Source organism: Seriola dumerili, unplaced genomic scaffold, assembly GCF_002260705.1.
Source record: "Seriola dumerili isolate Sdu_G_001 unplaced genomic scaffold, Sdu_1.0 BDQW01000319.1, whole genome shotgun sequence".
NCBI classification, from domain to species: domain Eukaryota; kingdom Metazoa; phylum Chordata; class Actinopteri; order Carangiformes; family Carangidae; genus Seriola; species Seriola dumerili.
The window spans coordinates 49,902-71,964 of NW_019174574.1; the positions used below are offsets into that span (position 1 = coordinate 49,902).

The window sequence follows — 22,063 nt, forward strand, 5'->3', positions numbered from 1 at the left end:
CTTCACTTGAAAAATAAATATAAAGCAGGAAGTGTTACCTCGTATTCCTGAGAGAAGCGCAGACCATCATTGGCTGTGAGTCTCTCTATGTCGTCTGCCAGGTCAGAGATAGCAATGGGAGGATGTTCCCTCATCCCTGCAGCGAGAGGTGGAGCAGTAAGAACAGTTAATCAACATTACACACACACACACACACAACACACACACACCATGTTGAAGGCTTAGTGCTAACTGGCAACAGTGATATGGGGTGACAGGAGGGTGGTGTGTGGGGAGCAGACGGATGGCGTCTGACTGCGGAAGTTTTAAACAGCATGCTATGACCACATTCAGGATATAAGCATCAACAAGCATGCTGGTTGGTAAGAATATCATAAAGTTATAGGTGAGTGGGAAGGTCTAAGACAGGTGGTTGGAGTCTATAATGCACTGTGTAATTTTAAAATTCTTGGTGTCTTTCTACTGCATTTAATTTAATCTCTCAGTTTTAATGATGATAATTTTGTGCAGAGAGCCAACATGGACAGACAACAGGAAGAGGAGATAACGGTAGGCTGCTGTGTGAAAAAAAAGAGGCAGGAATGGTAGGAAATATTAGTAAAACACAAGAGGAATGAAAACTAACTTGGAGTGTTTGGGCAACTGAGAGCACAGGAACCTGTGGGGGAAAGACCAGACAAAACAAAGAGCACAGGGATCGGTTAGGAGAAGACAGAGAAATGAAAAGAAAGAAGATAGGGAGCACTGAGACAGGAGTTGTATGTCTGTCCTTCATTCACCATAGCATGGATGAAATGATTTTTCAGCCCTATCAGTGGGGTGTAGCTCTAAGGATAGTAATATTCCTCAGACAGTCCACCACCTAAATCCAGACGAAAATATTGTGCTAATTATTGGATGAATTGCCATGAAATTTAGTAAGGGTATTCAAAGAGGATGAAGCCTAATAAATCTTGTGATCACCTGACTTTTCATTCAGTACCATCAACAGGTCAAACTTTTAATTTGTCCAATACTTGGGTTATGTCCAAATTCCTGCATGCTAATTTGCATGTCAGCAAATGTTAAGTACCAGGTAAAAATATTACTGGCATTTGAGATAGGGATCCAGTTACTCTAATATAATGTCATCAGGAAAAAATGGGACTTTTTATGGATTAAAATAGCTATACCTCTGGACTTAATATTGAATTTAGAGTGAAAGATCTGGCCCACCTACGATTTACACGGCCTGTTTTGGTCTGAGTCATGTAGATGTGTTTTATGCAGAAATACTGTATCTGTCTGTAGTCCCTTCAGATGTGACAAACCCCTTGTCCACTTTACTAGACCATTTAAACCCTTAATGTGACATGACATCAGTCTAACAGGTTTATTCCCTATGGTAAAAGATTAAGCCTTAAAAGTTAATATTGCCAGAAATATAACTTAAGAATAGGCCAAGTATAAGTAGGTTACTTAAGTGTAAGAAAAAACATGCGTGTAACATGAAAAAGACCATTAGAATGCTGTGTAACTCATGCAGGGCATTAAGTACAAAATAATTAAATAGAAGTACAAAGAGTTTCCACCAAAATAAATGTCAATGTAAAGCTTCTGTTCAGTAAATATTTTAAAGACAATCGGCATCCCCCTAAAAACACTGTAATCCCTTCCTCTAACATTAACCCAAAAGAAAAAAGAAAAGAAAAAAAGAAAAATCCCCAGTCCTATGTTTACCTTCCCAAACAAGGCAAACAGCAGGTAGCTACAACTACACAACTTCCTGTAAAACATAGTCCCTATCCTCCTGAGGATACTAAGGGTGATAAAAATATCTACACCATAATAAATAGTCACCTAATAAAGCACCTACATTAACCTATGTAGCATGTTGTAAAAATTACTAAAGATAATGATAATTAAACTACACTAGTATGAAACAAGATCTGGCCATAATAAAACCTATTTGCCAGACAATTTTGTTGAAGTCCAGGTCAAATAAAGTAGCCAGCTACCATGTAATAATCAGCACAGTCCTGCTCCATCCAAATGCTCACAAAGCTTATTAATTGGCCCTCAAAAAAGGCATGAAGGACAGCTGGATGTTGCATCGTGAATTTGACACCTTTCTTATAAAGGGATGACTTCACGCCATTGAACGCGGCCTGTTTCTTCGCGAGGGTGCCAGTGAAGTCATTGAAGGTGAGGCTTCTCAGTGCCCATCACCTCCATCAGGAGCTCGGAGACAAACTTAACAGATGTCAATTCAGCGCTTTCAGGCACACCAACAATGCGCATGTTTTGATGTTGAGAGCAATTCTCCAGGTCGTCCACTTTAGCCTTAAAGTAAGCGATTTCAGGTGCCAATTCAGTGAGAGCTGCCTCAATTGAAGTAATCCTGTCGATATGGTCCGTAAGGCAGGCTTCAATGGTAGTGAGAGTTTGCCTGTGGTTGGCCTAAGTGAGCCGGATTGCCTCAAGTGAAGCTTGAATTGGAGACAGAGGGGTTCCCAATTCAGTTGAGAAGCTTGTTCTGAGCTTGTTGAGTTGGCTGATTAGAAAGGAGGCAGAAACAGGTTCCTCTGTATCAGCATAAACAATCTCTACACAAAAACAGAAAATAACAATCCAATGTGGTATGTAACTTGTTTATTGTATTTTTATATACATAAATATATATATATATAAAACATTGCTGAAATACTATTACACAATAAGATAGATGCACAGTGTATAATTGCCACACAAAAATTATATTTACTGTTGATTATAAGCAGAGGTGAGTATTGGCTGACAGGACAGGCTCTGCATGTGGTGTCGTGTGAGCGCTGTGCAATCTTCTTCTGCTTTGGCAGTGACAGAGAAAGGATATCACAATTACATATATTACAATAATTGCAGCATTTTAAAGACACCCATATTACTGTCAAAGAACAAGCAATCATCTCTACAAAAATGACATTTTAGATAATTGGATCTGAATCTATAGAATGTATAACAATGCAGGACTATTGCTACATAGAATTACAAGTCTCTTTTATATTGCTATTGTTATTTGCTGAGGGGAAGATGGTTTTATGGGTTTTCAAGTAATTATTTGGGAGGGTTGGTCAGTGCATTAAGTGCAGCGGTTATGGACAGTGTTTCCCATATTTTTGTGTGGCTGACCGACACAGGGACACAAATGATGAATTCAAGAATATTTCTCTATTATGGGAAATGGTCTCAACCACAAAATATGACTGCTAGAACCGATATTGTTATGAGCACCCTCATGAATCTAAAATAAATGAGCTACACATAAAAGTATGCATCTGTATGAATAACAGTGGTCTAAGCAATTACATCTTCATAACACCTTCTTGAATACTTTGTATGTTTGTAAACCTCATTTTAAGAGGTTTCAATAGCTAAGACGACCATGGTACGTCAGGCTGGGCAACTGTGTCTCAGGGACAGTGATGAGCAGCACTGGGGCTCCACAGGGGACTGTTCTGGCTCCGATCCTTTTCACACTGTATACGGTGGACTTTATATACAACTCTGAGTCCTGCCACATCTAGAAATACTCGGATGACACAGCTATTGTGGTGCGTATCAGGAATGGGCAGGAAGAGGAGTACAGGGATCTGACGATGGCCTTCAGTGCATGGAGCGACAAGAACTGCCTCCTTCTGAACATCAAAGACCAAGACATACAAGACCAAGGATGTTCATCGTCTTTCAGAGGTCTAAGCACACCCTTCTGCCAGTCAACATTCGAGGTAAGTGGTGCACACTTATTAATACCTAGGTGTGCACCTGGACAGTAAACTGGACTGGTCCCTGAATATGAATGCCATCTACCTGAAGGGGCAGAGTTGGCTATTTTTCCTCGTGAAGCTCAAGTCTTTTGACGTCTGCAGTGAAATGCTGCACATGTTTTATCAGTCAGTGGTGGCCAGTGTACTCTTTTATGCTGCAGTCTGCTAGGGCAGCAGCATGTCAGACATGAACACAAAAAAACTGGACAAGCTGGTGAAAAAGGCTAGGTCTGTGCTTGGCAGGAGTCTGGACTCACTCAGGACTGTTGTGGAGAGATGCATGCAATGTAAGACGGAGGCCATCTTAGACAATACCAACCATCCTCTCCACAACATTCTGACAGGACAGAGAAGCAGCTACAGGTGCAGCAAAGGTTTCATCTCACTGCGCTGCAGAACAGAGAGGTTCAGGAGATCCTTTGTTCCCACTGCCATCAGGCTATACAACACCTCAGCCAAAGGAAGTGGACTAATCTAATTATTATTGTTTATTTATTATTGCAGGGGTGGTGGTCTCATCAATCCATCTTTTATAGGTGTGTAAGTTGAGGAGTCTTTCTCCCAACTACAAGAACACAAAACACAAATGTCGCATTCGCAACCATACATAAGATAAATACTATCAAACGACATTTGCTCACTACAATGCAGACACCACCAAACATATGCGCTACACAGATTACATTACAAAGCAACGTTATGTGTAAACATAGAGTCAGCTGCAACTGTTTATTTAGTTGATGTTGTTTACACCCACAGTGTTATCTAATGTTAGCTTTGGCTAATACATAAAACATATGTTAGTCTATGATTAAATAGCTGAAACAGCATATGAAGCAGTTACCTACGTTAGTATAACACAGAAATACAGCCACCATCGCATCACTTTTTAGCTCCTATTTTCCCTCAGTTGAAGGAATTATTGAAAAGCGGCATCGGTGTTGACTCCAGTTTTTTCATTGCAGCTTTTACTGCTACCATCTTCCTGTAGAGTGAAGCTGCTGCTGAAGTCAACACTTTAGGTGGAGCTGGTTGTACTTTCTCTGCCATTCCTGTGTGTCTTCTTCCTCTTCTTTACCAGTGACTGCAGCTTGTGTGAACCCGAAGCACTTCGGTCATGTGCAGTAGTAAGCGCGAAGTACTAGTGGGCACGTGCTTTTTTTTGTGCACCATTTATTTAAAAATACTATATGTTAATCCTAATAGTGCAACAGCTCTGAAGTGCAAGCAACTTTGAAAAACAATATGCGCTTTGCACCATTTTTCTCTATTCTCTATAAAAGTATGTGCAATACTAAAGACAACTGTTAACAATACTGCAATACTATAGCAAGGTTTAAGTGTTTCCTTCTGAAAAACAGATAATAATGGGAAATAAATAATGGAAAATAAATAAATATTTTAGATAGAAAAATACATTGAAGTGCTTAAAGAACTGGTAAACTGAAGTTTAAAGTGAAATCAAGAAGGCCACCATCACTTATTTTTTCATTCTTTTTGGGTTGTAAACAAAGAAATTGTGAAGGACAGATCATCTTCAGCAATGAACGTGCATGCACATATTTCCAATGTCATATGTCATATGTCCAATGAAGATACAATGTCAAGGCCCTGACGGGGCACAACACTGGGGTCTCTGTAGTAGGGATAATTCCTATGGGTCACAGCAACCCTCTATTAGTTTCTGAGGACCAACACAAGCTGCCTTTATGGCTGCCACTATTACTGTCCTGACCCAGGGAGACAGGAGGTCCCAGGTCAGTCCTCAAAGGAGGGGTGCAGTTGCCGAAAACAAGATCAACTGCAGTGCCCCAGGATGAGACTCAGCTCTGAAGATCTGGTGTACAACTTTTGGATGCAGCCATTCTCTGGGGATGCTCTGCCCCTGGAGAACTGATTGGCTTCAAGGTTTGTCTTACCGAGCACATGCATTACTCTCAGCACCACTGGCCAAGTTGGCTGGCTGCTCCCACTACTGAAGAGCTGCACTGTACAAGTCTGCATGTCACCAAAACCGGCTTGCAGATCCCTCTGTGGGAAAAGTCCATGGCTCAGGAGGCAGTGCTGCACTGGGCACATGTTCAGAAGAGCTAGGGATACAATGTGGACTGTGGCTGCCATCAACCACAGCAAGCAGTCCAGGTTACCCTAGTCTCCAAACAGAAATGGGACAATCAAGCCCTGATGCAGTCTGTCTTCTATAAGTCAAAGAAAGCTTTGTCATCCAAACACATGCCTGGAAACTCTGTGGTCTGTAAGGGCTGGAGTCTCCTCTTCCTCCTGTTGAGGTGCAGGCCTTGGTGCTCTAAGTGCTGCAGGAGCTGGGTCACATTGGTGATGCATTGCTTCTCTGAGCAAGCACACACCAGCCAGTTATCCAGGTAATTGAGGATGGAAAGACCTTACCGACGCAAGAGTCACAGGACTGTATCCATTGTGAATGTTTGGGGGGCTAGTGATATGCCAAATGTGAGGATACAAAACTCAAAGGTTCTGCCAACGAAGGCAAACCTGAGGTAGTGCTATGTTCCACCTTAAGATCTGATAATATGCATCCTCTAGGTCGATCGTGGCAAACCAGTTACTTTGGAGGAGGGCCTGTCAAACCCTTAGACACAGTCAAAATCTTGCTTCATAGGGGTCTTAAAACTTTTTGAGGCCTCACATCTTTAAACAGCCATCTTCATCAACATTACAAGCAGTGGGCTTCAGATGGTTCAGCAAACTACTTGAGTACCATTTCTCCTAAATCAGGAAGCAGAGCTAAAGAGCTTCCCTTACTTGTCTCATCATCAAAACGGGAGGCCTGGCTCAGCTGGCATTTCAATTTCCAATGCTTGAGTGGCCTGAGTAATGAGCTGCTGATAGAGGCGAGGTGGTTCCTCCTGCTCTTCCTCTACCTTCTTTGCGTCCACACACAACTGATCGTGGAACCCTCTGAGTCAAACCCCAGGATGTCAATCTCCCCTTGATCCAACACATCCAATATGGGATGCATGAGTTCAAGCTCCTCCTGTCCCACCTGCGCAGAGGTGGGTTGCTGGGCGTAGAAGGAGTTGCCACAGTGGAGGGCACTGTCAGAAAATGCTGGAGCCCTAGCCTCCCTAACGCTAGCTGGCAGAATAAAACAGTTCATACAGGATGCTGGGTCCTGGCTGGCCATGGGTGCATGGTCCAACCTGAAGCAGTGCACACATTGATTGTGATCATCCTCCATAGGCATCTTTATCTCACAGCCCAAACAGGTGACTGGGCTTGCCATTTTCTTTCCACAACCAGTATGTGTGAATGTATATATGTGTGAATGTGTGCAACTCAAGATTCTCTGGAAAATGTGCTACAGTAGCATTATTCACCCCTCATACATTTCTGCCATGAAGCCTATGTTGACCTTGGACCCTGTCACCTGGCTTTTTTCCTGTTTACTTTTCTTGAAATCATTCATGGCCAAAGCATGCTCACTTGCATTATCTGAGGGACTAGCAACAGTGTGGCTTGTGCTTGTTGTCGTAATCAGTGCGTGGCCACCACAGGTAACATGTCTTATTATAGTATCCAAGTCAGCTGTCCCCTTGGGATTCAGTCCCCATAGATTTGAAATATGTAGAGTGGAGAGATTTTGACACAATAGAGATATTTCTCTCACACAGGTGTAATGGGAGAGACCAATGGTGCCATTTTTCTTTAAATGATACTCAGGACTCTCTGCTATGACCACCATATTTAAAAACATTCATTTCATTTAGCTAAATTATCTTATAACTTCAATTAATAGCTTCAATCACTGAACTCAACTGGCCTATATTTGGGACGAGAATCTACATGGGACAGCCCTTTAATTTCTTTCCCAAACTCGTGCTCAGCAAAGATGGGAAATACTATGTTGTAGTAAACTTTCATTCATATGTACTCAGCATTATCAATATACTGAATGTTAAACTTATAAACTCAATGAATCAGCTATATCCACAACTGAAGGTAAGTTTGTGTGTGAACCAGCCTTTGTTGAAGGAAGTTTGTTATAGCATATAACCTAGAAGGAAGGAATAAAGTTTTTTTTTATTTTTTAAATGGTTGTAAAGTCCCTGGAAAGAATGATGTGAACAGAACCTGGCCTGGCAAGGCCCAGGTTGGGGAAGTTAGGGGGTTTTTGGAAATCTGACACCATTAACTTAGCCTGGCATTCCCAGTTTGGGGAAACCCAGAGAAGGCTGGACTCCACCTGAGAAGGAGGGATAGTTTTACTATTTAAGGCACAGGCACTTTGTTTTCAGCCTGGGAGCTCTGAACAATGAAGGACTAAACTCTATTGCATTGAATTCTGACCATCTCCAGTGAATTCTTTGAACTTTTGAGAGTCCAGTATTTGTTCATCAGTGTTGGTAGTTACACGTTGGTGAAGAGTTCGAGACTTAAACTCTGGCCCAGACCTCGACTTCTGCCCTACAGGATAAATTGGCTTGCCAGCCAGGATAGACAAACCTGAAGACCCCTGCCAGGGTGGACCAGCCTGCATCTCTGACCATCCGTGGCAACAAAATTCAGAGGTAAGCAGAGCATTTTTTACTACCTGCAAATTCTGGTTGTGTCTGAATGCAGGTCTCCCCCCCAGGTGAGGTAAATCAGAATCTCCCTTCTCTAAAGAACCTAGTTAGAATTATTACAAATGAAAATAAGTAAAGCATGAAATATATTAAAATTTGAATAAAGTCACTAAAACAAACACTACTAAAACTGAATAGATTAAAACCAACCAGCTTTGTGTGTCTAATGTGTGTCCAGTGTAATACATGTGCATCATGATGTGGAAAGAGTGAATGCATTTGATCATGTCACGTTTGAGGGACAATACTGGGCCCAAAATGCAGCCAACACATGGGAGTCGGTGAAAAATGTTTATTAAACAGATGAACTTACAACACTGGTGAAGCACAGGGAAAAGGGATCACAGGAACCAGAAGCACGAGGAAGAAGGGACTTAAAATGGTAACTCTGGGAACAAACACAGCATGTTGGCTGTTATTCTCTCTTCTGGTATCTGTTTAAGTTCCTTGTGTTACCTCGTGCTTCAGCCTGCTGCTGTATTGTCCTCGGTGTCTGCTGCTGTGTTTGTTCCCAGAGTTACCAGTTAAGTCCCTTCTTCCTCGTGCTTCTGGTTCCTTTGATCCCCTGTGTTTCACCAGTGTTTTGTAACGCCTTCTGTTTAATAAACATTTCTCACAATCTCCCATGTGTTGGCTGCATTTTGGGTCCAGCCTTACCCCCCAAATGCGACAGTACGAACTGACCGAGACAAAGGGAAGCACAGAGACTATACAGACACAAGGGAGGCAAGGGTGATTGAACACAGGTGAAACACATTAGGGTGGGGCAGACAATCACCAAACAGAAACAGGACCAAGACAGGAAGTAACATTGAGACATACAAGGAAACCAACTACAAAATAAAACAGGAAGTGACAAAATCCAAACAAACTCAAACAGAAAGTGTCTGCCATGGCAAACCATGACAGTTCAATTGCTGCTAAATGTGTGTATTGCATGCTGGCTTGTAACCTGTCGTGTTTTGTGGGGAATTGATTTGGTTATCATTACAAGCCTCTGTGGGACATAAACTGTGAATCAGATTCAGAATTCAGAATCAGAAAACTTTATTGATCCCCAGGGATAAATTAGTTTGCACAACAGTTGCTCCTTAGCAAAGAACAGAGAATATGAAGTAGAAAAATACAATACAGATAAAAAAAAAAAAATGTATACATATATATCTATATACACAAGATAAATATATGTATAAAAAGAAATATGTAAAGAAATGTGTAAGTATATGAGTATTAGAATTGCACTTTACAAATTGCACTTTCCTATACGTAAAATGAAATAAAAATAAATTATGAGGTCAAATTGACACTCAGAGGGAAGAGTTGTACAGTTTTATGGCCACAGCCAGGAATTCCTTCCTGTGGGGCTCTGTGGTGCATCTTGGCTGGATTAGTCTGTCACTGATCCTATGTTGCACCAGCATACCTTGGAGTGGGTGGGAGGTGTTGTCCAGGATCATCTGTAGCTTAGACAGCATCCTCCTGTCTGATACCACCGCCAGAGAGTCCCCCTCCATCCTGACAAAGTCACCAGCCTTCTGGATCAGTTTGCTGAGCCTATTGGTGTCAGCCACCCTCAATCTGCTGCCCCAGCACACAACAGCAAACAGGATAGCGCTGGTCACCACTCATAAAACATCCTCAGCATTTTCTTGCAGATGTTGAAGGAACCCAGCCTCCTCAAAAAGTAGAGATGGCTTTGACCCTTCTTATAGAGGATTTCCAGTCCAGTTTATTGTCTATGTGGACCCCCAGGTACTTGTTGTCCTCCACAGTGTCCATGCTAACCGCCTGGATGGAAATAGGGTTCACCGGTGTCTTGTTCCTGCTCATGTCCACCATCAGCTCTCTTGTTTTTGTCACATTGAGTTGCAGAGGGGCTGCATGCATGCATACAGCAAATCAAGGGTCCTTTCCTCTCTGGACAGACACGGATTATATCTCCTCTTCTCCTCTCTTCTTCTCTCCCCTGGTTGCCATTGTCTGTGCACAGCTTTCTTCCTTCATTTCTTCGTACCTCCTCTGCATCCCCTGTGTGTCCTTCGTGGCCTCGGCGCAATCAGCTGATCCCTGGTGTAAAAAACAATGCGGCCATGGAGATGCTGCGCGGCAACTTGGCTGAATGAAAGAAGTACTTCCATGGTGAAAAAACACAAGACATTCTCAACATGCATATTTAGAAAGGGATCAGCTTAACAAGTTATAGAGTAAAAAAGTTGAACCCATAGGGTTAAAAAAAAGAAGTACAAAACAGGAGCAAGCGCAACAGGCTGCCGCATGTGCACTCAAGTTGGTGATTAATGCACACTCACAGGGTGATTAACAGCCTTATACAAATGTACAGATGAGAATATTGTGGTTGTTCACAGAGTAGAGAAGACGTGTTAAAATAGTGGTGTATCAAATCAAAAGTGGTGACATTGTTAAAATTTGTGAATTTTTCCTTGAGAGTTGGATACATAGTTGTGAAAAAGAAGTAAAGCCTGCACAGGGCTTGTGGATACTGCCTTTAGTTTAGACACTGTAGTGTTTCAACAGGGTGCTGGAGTGCTCCAGAGAAGAATGGGACAGAACAGACAGGTGGCTAAAATTATGAAAATACCGCGATAAGAGATATCGCATGCACCTCTAAGGCGCCTACGGGACAGTGAATAGTTATTGCATGTGCAGCTCAGCAGCACTGGCCAGAGAGTGTATATAGTGTGTGTTAATACTGCTAAAGATAAGTAGTTGTTTAAAATAGTAAAACGGTGTTCAAACTGTGTTTGTTGTTAAACTGTACATACCCTTAGGGAGACCAATACTGATGAATGAGGGTGGTGAAGTAGTGGTGAAGATGAAGTGTCTTTTTTAAAACATTATGAGAATGAAGGAGATATAGAGACAGGGAGTGAAAACACATTTTTAGTTAGAGCAAACCTACAGAGGCAAGGAGGGTTTGGAGCTTTGGCAAGATGAACAGCAAATTAATCAAAAGCTGTGGCAAATCTCCAAGTTTGTTAAGTGCAAAAGGAGTTTCCTGAAGTACAGTGGAAGGAGGTACACAGTACACAAATGCATGTCTAGCAGAAGGCTTTGTGGAAAGCCCAACAATTTTTAACAGGGTGCTAGCTCAATTCCCTGGTGGATGATTTGTTAATTTGTTATCTGACAAAACAACAGTGTGAAAAAGACTCTAGCAAAAGGAGGACACAAAGTCAGTAAGGAGAAACTTCAATTCTGTAAAAAAGAAGTTGAATACTTAGGAAGAAATCTATGTTGGGATAAGAGGCTAATTTGTCCACGTCACAGTTAGAAACTATGGCTAAAGCTCCAAAACCAGAAACAGTGGGACAAATGCTCTCTTTTCTGGGTATGGCGGAATTCAGTCGCCTGTTGCTTTGTGACTATGCTATTAAAACAGCACCTTTGCGTGCCCTCATACGGGCGGCAGGACAAACAAACAACTCAGCCTAACTACAGTGGACAGAGGAAGCTGAAGGAGCCTTCAAAGCACTAAAAGGGGACTTGCAATCTGTCCCAGCACTGGGAAATCCTGATTACTCCAACCCATTTCATTTATATGTTGCAGAAAAATCTGGTTATGCAAGTGCAGCATTGATGCAAGAGACACCAACAAGCAAGCAGCCATTAGCATTTTACAGCACCAAAGTAGACAACATTGCCTGCCACCTTGTTATCGGGGATTGGCAGTGGCAACCTTTGCTTTTCAAAAGGGCCTCAACATTGTCAACGGGACACAAAGTGTTCCTATATACATCTCACCAATTGCATGCCTTGCTCACAAGTCCAAGGTTCATTCTAACCTAAGCTAGAAAAATAGGTTATGAAGTTACACTTTCAGCACCTGAACGCACTATCCAATGATGCAACACAGTGAATCCTGCAATTAAGATAGTGTTACCTATAGATGGAAGAATGACTGTGTCCAAGCAACAGACACTTGCATGCAAGCACGTGATGATCTGTATAATCAACCAATCACAGCAAATCATAGCAGATCTCACGTTGTTTGTCAATGGCTCCTGTTTCAGAGATGCTACAGGAAACCATGCTGTACTTGTGAGCAAGGCATTTACAATTAGATAAAGATAGCACTTTAACAGAAGTTCATGCAACCAGGGTTGGACAACCATGTTCTGCACAGCTAGCAGAAATCAGAGCTTTAACAGCTGCATTTAAGTTGGCACAAGGACAGCATTTTAATGTATACACTGATTCAGCATATGGTGTGTGTCACACACATGGAAACATTTGGAATGCATTTAGATGCAATGCACCTCCCAAAGGCTGCTGCCATTATTAAGTGTCCAGCACATCAGAAAACAGACTCCTTAATTTCCAAAGGTAATAACTTGGCAGGTGAAGCTGCAAAACAGGCAGCTCCTAGCACTACCATGGGCCCATTGTTGGTAGATGAAGACTGTGAACCTCTGACAACCCTATCTTCTCTTATACTGGCATAGTAAAGAGCTGATCCGTTTGAAAAGTTGTGTGGTTGAAAAGGGGGACTATCAAGGTCACACAAGATGGTCTCTAAAAAGGGTTATGAAGAAGTTCTCATAGTCGTCTTGTGCTGCCTGTTTCATTGTTACGTTTTTTCTATAAGAAATGTGCCTGGTTCTGACCATTGCACAAGGGGGTAGGTTATCATATGCCTTGAAGTAGTCTGGTGGTCACCATTTTTGGCACCCACGGTTGATAGAACATTGTGTTGGGTCTGAGCTCTACCTCATGAGCTGGACACCAAATATGTTGGATTTCGGTTGTCTATCAATTTATTGGCTATCATAAATTAAGAAAATATTAATAGTAAAAATATTAATAGTAAATAATGACTTTAAAATTAATTAAAGTCCTCGGGGTACCAGCCTAAACTAATAGGCAAAATAGCCAATATGGTTTTAGTCTCAATTTATTACCATTAATCTGGAACTCTGATTAACCATTAGCTTACTAACTATAACCAAATTACCAAATCAACAGTAAGTTAAAGTTGAAGGATTTGAATTCTACAAAGTACAGGGTGGCAATATTCACGCTTGTGCAACATTAAACACACCTGAGTTATACCTAAAGGCATTTATTTACAATGGAGCAGAGTAAAACACAATGTCTAATCTAGTATATACAGGTGTGTGTATGTGTGTGTATAGGGGTATGTCTGTGTGTCTGTGGGGACACAAACAAAGGCAAGATTGCTGATTCAAAGTGATCACTGTGACCACATGACCTGAACAAAGACTACACAAGATGGCGGTAAACAAAGAAACTACTCAAAATGGCCGCTGAGACCACCTGGTGTGTGTGGGAGGGAAGGTGTGAGTTTCTTGGTTAGCCTAGCTCATGTAATCTAAAGGTACCAGGTTAGAGGGAGGAGGTTAGCTTCATGCAGGTTCTAGAACTGAGACGTACTACTATGTGTGTGAACATACGAGTACCCGATTAACTGTATGACTGACCACAACCTAAGCAAACATTAGAACAACAAGACATCAATCAAGAAGTACATTAACAAAGTTAAGACTTCTGCTGCTTAGCTATGCTGTGCTGTGCTATGCTGTGCTGGGAAAGGTTAGGCCCTGTCAGTTAATGTTACCCAGTCCTTGGAACAAACAAAGAGGTCCTTTCCAGTGTTGTAAAGTCCAGTGAGTTGGGTGGTTTCCTGGTGGAGTGAAGTCCTGTCTGGCTGTGTTGCTTTGCTGTTATCTCCTTTGTTCTCCTCAAAGAGTTAGCTGTTCCACTCTAACTCTGCTATGACTCCTGTTGCTTGGAAAATCAGCTGGCCTTGTGTCGTAGCTGCTGATTCTGAAGAGAACTTGGTTCACTCTGAGTTAATCCGAAGCAGGTCACTGCTGTTGAGGAGAAAAGCGTTTGCAGGCTGCTGTGAGCAGGCCGGCGAGAGAGCTGGTTTCTCAGGTAGCAAGGCTGACCTGGGCTGGGGCCCTGTTGCCCTTTGAGGAGCCGAGAGGAGAGAGCAGGAGCTGCTCTCCAGAGCAAGCCGAGAAGAGAAGAGAGAGAGAAGAAGGCCAGAGGACTGGTTTTGTTTGGTGACACCCTTGTGGGTCGCATGTCACACGCTGACCAACACTGGCTGGCCAGTTAGGTCCGTGGGGGGAAGGGTCGTCCCCAGGTGTGAACGGTGAGCAACTGTGGGGTGTGAGTTCCTTTGTCCAGTGGAGCAAAGACATATCTGGTCTCTTGAATGATGTGTCCCAACAATTGCATGAATGAGAAGTTTGTGCACAATATAACACAAGGAAAGCCTTTTCAGCTCCAATTGCACACATTCCTCCACCAAATGGTCCATTTGGCACCTAATGATAGATTATGTGGACATGATAATACGAATAGTGAGAATGAGATACATCTTTGTTGTGGTTGATAGATTTAACAGATGGATTGAAGCAACAACAATGCAATCAAAAACAGTGGCCAAGTTTTTGTGCAGAGAGGTTTTTCCACAGTTTGTTCTGCCAGATACTATCAGCTCAGACAATGGACAAGATTTTGTAGCACAAGCTACCAAGATAACGTTAAAGATACTAGGGATAGAGCAGAAGTTTGGGTGTGTGTATCACCTTCAGTCACATGGAGCAGTGGAACGAGCTAATGGTACCTTAAAAGCAAAATTTGCTAAAATAATGGCAGACACCAATGTTTACCTTAATTGGATGGAGGCTTTACCACTGGCACTTATGTCTATGAGGTCACAGACCTACAGACTAACACACCTAAAACCTCACGAGATGTGCACAGGGCGACCAAAGCCTGTGCCATATCTTAGAGGAGGACCCTCATATGGTCGTAAAGAGTTAACCAGTTATGTACAGCATTAACTTGAATCCATAAAGTTATCTTCCAACAGGTGAAAGGTGCCACTGAGGAGAGGGAAGCTGCCATCCCAGACCAACTGCAGAGGATGCGCCCAGGAGAGTGGGTATACATTAAGGCTTTCAAAAGAAAGTGGGACCAACCCAGGTCTGAAGGCCCCTTTAAAGTCATCTTAGCAATACCAACAGCTCTAAAGGTTGAAGGTAAGAAAGTTTGGGTCCACCTCAACCACTGCTGCACAGCAGATGACCCAGAAAGAACACTTGAAGTCTACAGAAGAAGGACACGTCAAGTATTGGATCATTAGGAGCAAGGCAGGGAACTGAATCAGACACAGAAGATGAACTCACAAACCCAGCAGAAAGTCAAAGAGGGCAGGAATCAGACACAGCGGGACCATCAGGAACATGAAGACAGAGAAACCAAATACAGAGGTTATGGAGATTAAGGGCCATAATTATGATGATATTCTTGCTAATACATGGAGTTTTAATACAGAACTTTAAAAAGTTAGAGCCAACCATATAAAAAGGGCAGTTGAATAATTGTGCATTAGCAGGAAAAATCACAGTACCACTAACTAAACATATCCAAACACTGACCCAAAGCCCAGATAGCAGCAAAATGGACAATCTTGCTGATGAACGGCACAAAACCAAAGGGGTGATGAATCAGTAAAACTCCATCAAAAACAAAGTGTGCTTAGAAGTCTACATGGAATACTTGGTAAACTGAAAATGTCAAAATGGGAAAACAATATGTTTTACCAGTGGATGCAGTATGTTGCAAGTAAGCATGCGGTCTTGGGTGACATGTTGCAACACTAAGAGAATTCCCCAAATGATGCCCCTTCCAAGTTTTGACTCAAAAGGCTAATGAAAAGGAGACATGCTTTGCATACTGTGTGGTACACATGGCGGGAGGATATGGGAGATGGAGTGACGATGGGAGAAATTGTCCTGTATACTTATCGGATGAACTTGAGTCTTGGATACCACCTGTGGTAAACATGGTAGAGGACACAGTATTCCCATATTGTATAGCACATGGAAATGATATGATAGCAGTGATAAGACTAGATAAGAAGGACCCCCGTGTACAGTGTCAATGCAAGATGTTCCATGTATTACATACAAGAAAATGGATGCTTCAAGTACAAAACTGTGCAACACAACTAAGAAGGCAGCTTTTCAATGTCAGCAGGTAGTAATGGATGGCTCTATACGGTTCTATAATGTTTTATAGTTCTATGTCAATAGATGGATCTATTTGTCATGGAAGAGGACAAAAATCCCAAACCTTACAATAGGATCACGGCCACTGGCAGATGTGTTTTGGTTGTGTGATGACAATAAAAAGGAAACAGCAAACTGGACAGGAATTTGCACACTGGTTATGCTGACAGGACAAGTAACAGTACTTGGTTCTCCATCACAAAATAAAAGTAGAACTGAACGAAGTCTAAATTCTATATTGAAGACGGATGAACCCATTTACGTTGCCCTGAACCAGGAACCACACGGAGTGCCCTCAGATAATCAGGCAGTAGGGGAAGACTGGATCATTTCAGGACAAGTAATAGGGAGCATACCACAACCAATTATAAGTGCAATGACAAATGCACACTAAACAGCACATAACAGCAGATTGATGAACTATTTATGGTACAATCAGCAAAGATTTATTAACTGGTCCATATCAGCAATAGGATCCATGCATGAACAACTGCATGCAACATCCTTGATGGCTTTGCAAAATAGGTTTGCTTGGAAGAAATACTAGCAGAATAACAAGGAGTCTGTAGTTACACTGAAGAAGAATGCTGTATTGTTATTCCAATGCAAACAACCTGACAAAAATATTACAAAAGTTAAAGACATAAGAGTTGAACATTCTAACCGGAATACCAAGGCACATGCCTGTTTAACAATCTGTCTTGGAGAAAATTCCTACAGTCCATAGGAATGGTGATTGGAACACTGTTGTTGATTGTCATGGTGGTCATGTGTTGGGGCAGCTGTGGCTCAGGAGGAAGAGCAGGTCTTCCACTAAAAAGAAGGCCGGTGGTTCGATACCCAGCTCCTCCAGGTCGCATGTCGAAGTATTCTTGGGCAAGATGCTTTTCTAGTCTTACTGACAAGACTAGAAAAGCACAATATAAGTCCATTTACCATGAGTTGCGTGTTTCCACTTATTCAAATAATGATCGACTTAGTAACCGGACAATTTCCCCTTCAAATTCACAATGAAATTCCGTATATGATCATCCACGTGAATGTGTGTATGAGGAAATGAATGTACAGGCAGCAGGTGACCAACCACATGAATGTGTTTGTGAGGAGGTGGATTTGAAGGATGTACAGATTCATCTATTATTAATTAATAAAAATTACAAAATGGCAGAATAACCAAAAAGACAAAAAAACGATGGAAAGGAATCACGACCCAAGAATAAAGGAAATGCGGAAAAACAATATAATGAACTCCAACCCACATTAGATCTCTTACCATTTGGTCCAATACAGCTTCATGCATCTAAAACTGTCTTACAATACTTAGGCTACTCAATGCAATCAGAAGGGTATCTATTACTATCACCACCCTATGACATCTGTTTGGAAAGAGTTTGCTGCAAGAACTGGCAAGCAGCAGAATGTTACACACTAAGACAGTCCATACTGTTTGGCACTCACACTACAATAGCAAGGTATGGGAAGAAAAACATAGAAAAGCTTTCTGACGAATACAAACACAGTTACAGCCTATATAAAGACAAACTTATGCTTCACACTGGTAGTCATGTACGTTTATATCATATGGACTATGTTAAGGGTTGTATGGTTAAAAAAATGAACTAATTAAACTTTATGTTATCTTGATAGATAGTCATGGTAGAAGGCCCAGGATACAGTTGGGACAACAACCAACCCTTTTGTCCACCCTCACAAGTCCAATTCCACGAGAATCAGGGCTATTACACAAGGTTCAGATACGTCTCCAGTATAGACCTCAGGTAATCCCCTTTGATCCAGCTAAGATGAGACCAGGCATAGGGTTCTCCCCTCAAGGACCCTACAGGGAACCAATGGTACCAATAGGGATATGCTCCAGGCCCCTCAGGCGCAGGTCCAACTCTGCAGGGATGTGCTCCAGGCCCCTTAGGTGTGGGACCAGCTCCAGGACCGGCAGAACAAGGATGGATGGCCCAGCAACTGAGAGCATCAGGTCAAGCAGTTCCAATCCAAGGGGTACCAACGTAGGAACCTTTCTACCTTCTGCACCACCACCATCAAAGCCCTCACTGCTGTTCCAGCTGGTCCAACAGCAAGATATGGCAGTCGAACAGCAAAACATGTCAGTCCAACAGCAAAACATGTCAGTCCAACATCAAGAGATGTCAGTCCCACAGCAAGAACCACCAGCTATGAAAAGAGCCAGAAGAGGAGTCCTACTCTCCAACCTCACCTAGCCTAGGTCCTTAACCTACATGGCCATGGTCACCACCGAATGATCCTGACAGGCAGGCCCAACCTTTTGAGGATCCACTCCCACAGCCATCAACTAGTGCTGATGCTGAAGATCAAGCTGCCGATGCTGATCCACCCATTGAAGTTGGAGACAAAAACACATTGGCTGATATGATGCTGCAGGAGTTTTGCCACATGATATCCAACCACCCAAAAGAAGAGGGACAGGCACTGAGCCTCATGAAGAGTAAGGAGCTGAAGTGGCACTATAACAAAAATACCTGATTGACAAACATTGTCATTACAGACAACTTTAACAACAGGTGTGGGAATTTGGCCCTTGACAGGGATCTTGTTGCCCACCGCATGAGACTCTGTATCAATGTCCTTGTAGTAAACTTTCATTAAAATGCATTCAGCATTATCAATATACTGAATGTTAAACTTATAAACTCAATGTATCAGCTATATCCACAGCTGAAGTTAAGTTTGTTATAGCATGTAACCTGGAAGGAAGGGATTAAGTTTTTTTTTTTTTTAAATGGTTGGAAAGTCCCTGGAAACAATGGTATCAGGGCTGGACACCATTGTTTCCGGGGCGTTGATAGGTTGTTTTTAGAAAAATAGTTGGAAAATTCACCTGAGAAGGAGGGATGGTTTTACTACATAAGATAAAAGATATAAGAAGGAGCTGGCTTGGGTTTGTCCTGTGAAAAGGAATAAACTCTATTACATGACCATCTCTAGTTAATTCCTTAAACTTTTGAGACTCCAGTATCTGTGCATCACTGTTGTTACATGTTGGTGAAAATGTCCAGACTTAAACTCTGGCCCAGACCTGGACTCCTGCCCTCCAACAACTATCAAATGCACTAATTAAATCAGAATGAATATTAGTTGTATACAAATTTTCTAGGCTGTTGAAAAACATATTATGAATCATTCATTTGACCTAGCTTGGAGAGACAGTGCAACTATGCCAACCCAATGTGCACACAGAGAGGGAGAGGGAGAGGGAGAGAGAGAGAGAGAGAGTTATAGAGAGAAAGCTGGTCATATCAAAATACCGATAGAAAACTTAGAAAGTATGAAAGCTGATGGTTACCATAGTTATTTAAACCTTTATTTGTAAGTGTGTGAAAAACATTTGAACAAATCCTTTCTGCATGTAGAACAAATTAGGTAGACCACACTGCCTTTTTAATCATTGGGATGCTGCTTCAACAACAATAAATCACTGAATGCCTTATGTACTGTATTTTCATTGTTTAACAAACTGTGTTCTTTTAGTTCCCTCACTTGTTAGATGGGCAATATACATAAGAAGATACCATAATATGGTAATACTGTAAACCAAAGCCAAATCCTGGATAGCCAGCTAGTATAGGCTACCAGCAAAACAACTGGGCAAGCATGTGTCCTACCAGTACACTGTAAGATGAATGACAATGTTCAAATGTCCTCCTCTTACTCCTCATCAACAGTTCCCTAATCATCAACCTTCACAACTACCAGTTTGTTGTTGAACTATTCCTCCTCGTCATTTTCCTCCTCATCATTCTCCTCCTCCTCCCCCTTCTTCAACTTCTTCGACTATCCCTGTCTTGGCTGAGCTAACAGCACTCTCCCTGCACATTGCTCTAATTCTCTGAAACAGTGGATTAGGTGGTCCTCGCTGCCGTCAGCTGCCCTTTTCAGGCCGCACACCTTGAAGGATGATGCCACAAATGAATTTACACACTCACTCCCTCTCTCTCTTGCCTTCTCTCTCTCTCTCTCTCTCTCTCTCTCTCTGTCAGACACACACACACACACACACACACACACAACACACATACACATTCACAACACACACACACACACACACACACACACACACACACACACACACACACACACCTTGGAGGAGTCTTTCACCAGCTCTGTACTCAACTTAATGTGTCTACCTTGTGTCTGATAGTTGAGTCTCCTCATCTCCACAGGGTCTGAGGAGTGGGCCAGTAGTGAGTCCTTGAAAACTGCCATGTGCTCATCCTTGGCTGGAGATGTTCGCTTCCTAGGGGAAGAAGTGGCGTGATGAGAGAAGGTCACCATTTAACCATTAAACCATATAGGACACAAATTAGTGCAGTTTTGAAATTTAATGTGATGCAAAAATGTTTTCAGCATCATGTTCACCAAGTATAGCTTTGATCATTGTTGAGATATTATGAAAGCTGTGAAGTGAGACTCTAAATATCACACAGAAACGAGAAAGCGAGAAATAAGATTGAATAATGGATTCGCAGTGTATTTTGGAACTTTGGACAAAGCCACGCTACCTGCTTTCCCCTTCTGAAAGATGAGATTCCTCTCTCAAAAAGAAAGAGCACTGAAAAATTAAATAAATACTTAAAAAATGTGAAATCAAATTACTTTCCTCATAGTGTGTTGTGGATTTAATAGATTGGTTTTGGTTTTGAGCAAGGATATTCTTCAGGGTTGCGTTATAAAGTTCAGTGCCATGTCTTTAACACTGTTTGACAAAGGCATTTTTTGAAGTGTAGGTGCAAACTAAAGGGCTGTCATTGCACAATTTGGTATTTTACAGAGCAGAAAGTATGAATTTGAGGAAACAAAGTAAATCACCTTGACAAAAAGTAAATAAACAAATTAGCAATTTAATTAGGAAGAGAAGAGATGAACACTTGGAAAAAAAGAACATTTATCAAGCTCTATATTTAAACATTTCTGTTTTCTGCAAGAAAGTATTGTTCAGGCATCAATTTTTATGAAAAAACTTTTGATTCTTCAGCTGTGGCGTTTCTTTTGCAGGCAAAGCTGCAGGTGTGAGAGTGACTGAGAGATGAAAAAAACACTGAGAGAGGATTATTCTGAGGGTAAGCTAAGCAGGATTTGTGAATTCAGCATTCAGAGGTGAACAGCAGAAAACACACCTGAAGAAACAAAAATGCTAAAGCGTACACAATCACTAACACACAAGACACACATGCTTACAAGCACTGTCGGTTAAAGCCTTTTTTCCCTTTTACACATGTAAGGTAAAAAAAAGGCTTGAAGACAGCTAGAGAAGCTGGCATGACGCTATGAAAGTGTAACAACAATCTGTCACGTCTCATCATCACTGTTAGAAAATACGAGGAGGATGTGCAGAAGCGAAGTGGGACGTAAAGTAATGTAAAAGAACTGACAGACTCACTAACCTTTCTTGTTTGCTGCATCCAAAGAAAGCAGGCAGACATTGAACAAGAGGGCGGAAAGACAAATATTAATTTGCAACATGTCAGCAGTCGGAGTACCACACAGCGTCGCAGTAAACAGGTGTTTAAAGTGCCACGTTTATCAGTTTGATACATCAATATGGCCACATGGCACG

General features: G+C 41.9%; 1 protein-coding gene across 2 annotated transcripts in view; it reads right to left on the reverse strand.

The window, feature by feature from the left end:
* Nucleotides 1–22,063, reverse strand: part of LOC111231856 (receptor-type tyrosine-protein phosphatase F-like) — a 76,602-nt gene that overhangs the window by 32,605 nt on the left and 21,934 nt on the right. For both annotated transcript variants that reach the window (XM_022759113.1, XM_022759112.1), the window contains exons 4-6: nucleotides 21,891–21,902; nucleotides 20,634–20,743; nucleotides 39–136 (exon numbers count right to left, since the gene is read on the reverse strand). In XM_022759113.1, coding sequence (XP_022614834.1) covers nucleotides 39–136; nucleotides 20,634–20,743; nucleotides 21,891–21,902 — 220 coding nt within the window. The remainder of the gene's footprint in view (nucleotides 1–38; nucleotides 137–20,633; nucleotides 20,744–21,890; nucleotides 21,903–22,063) is intronic.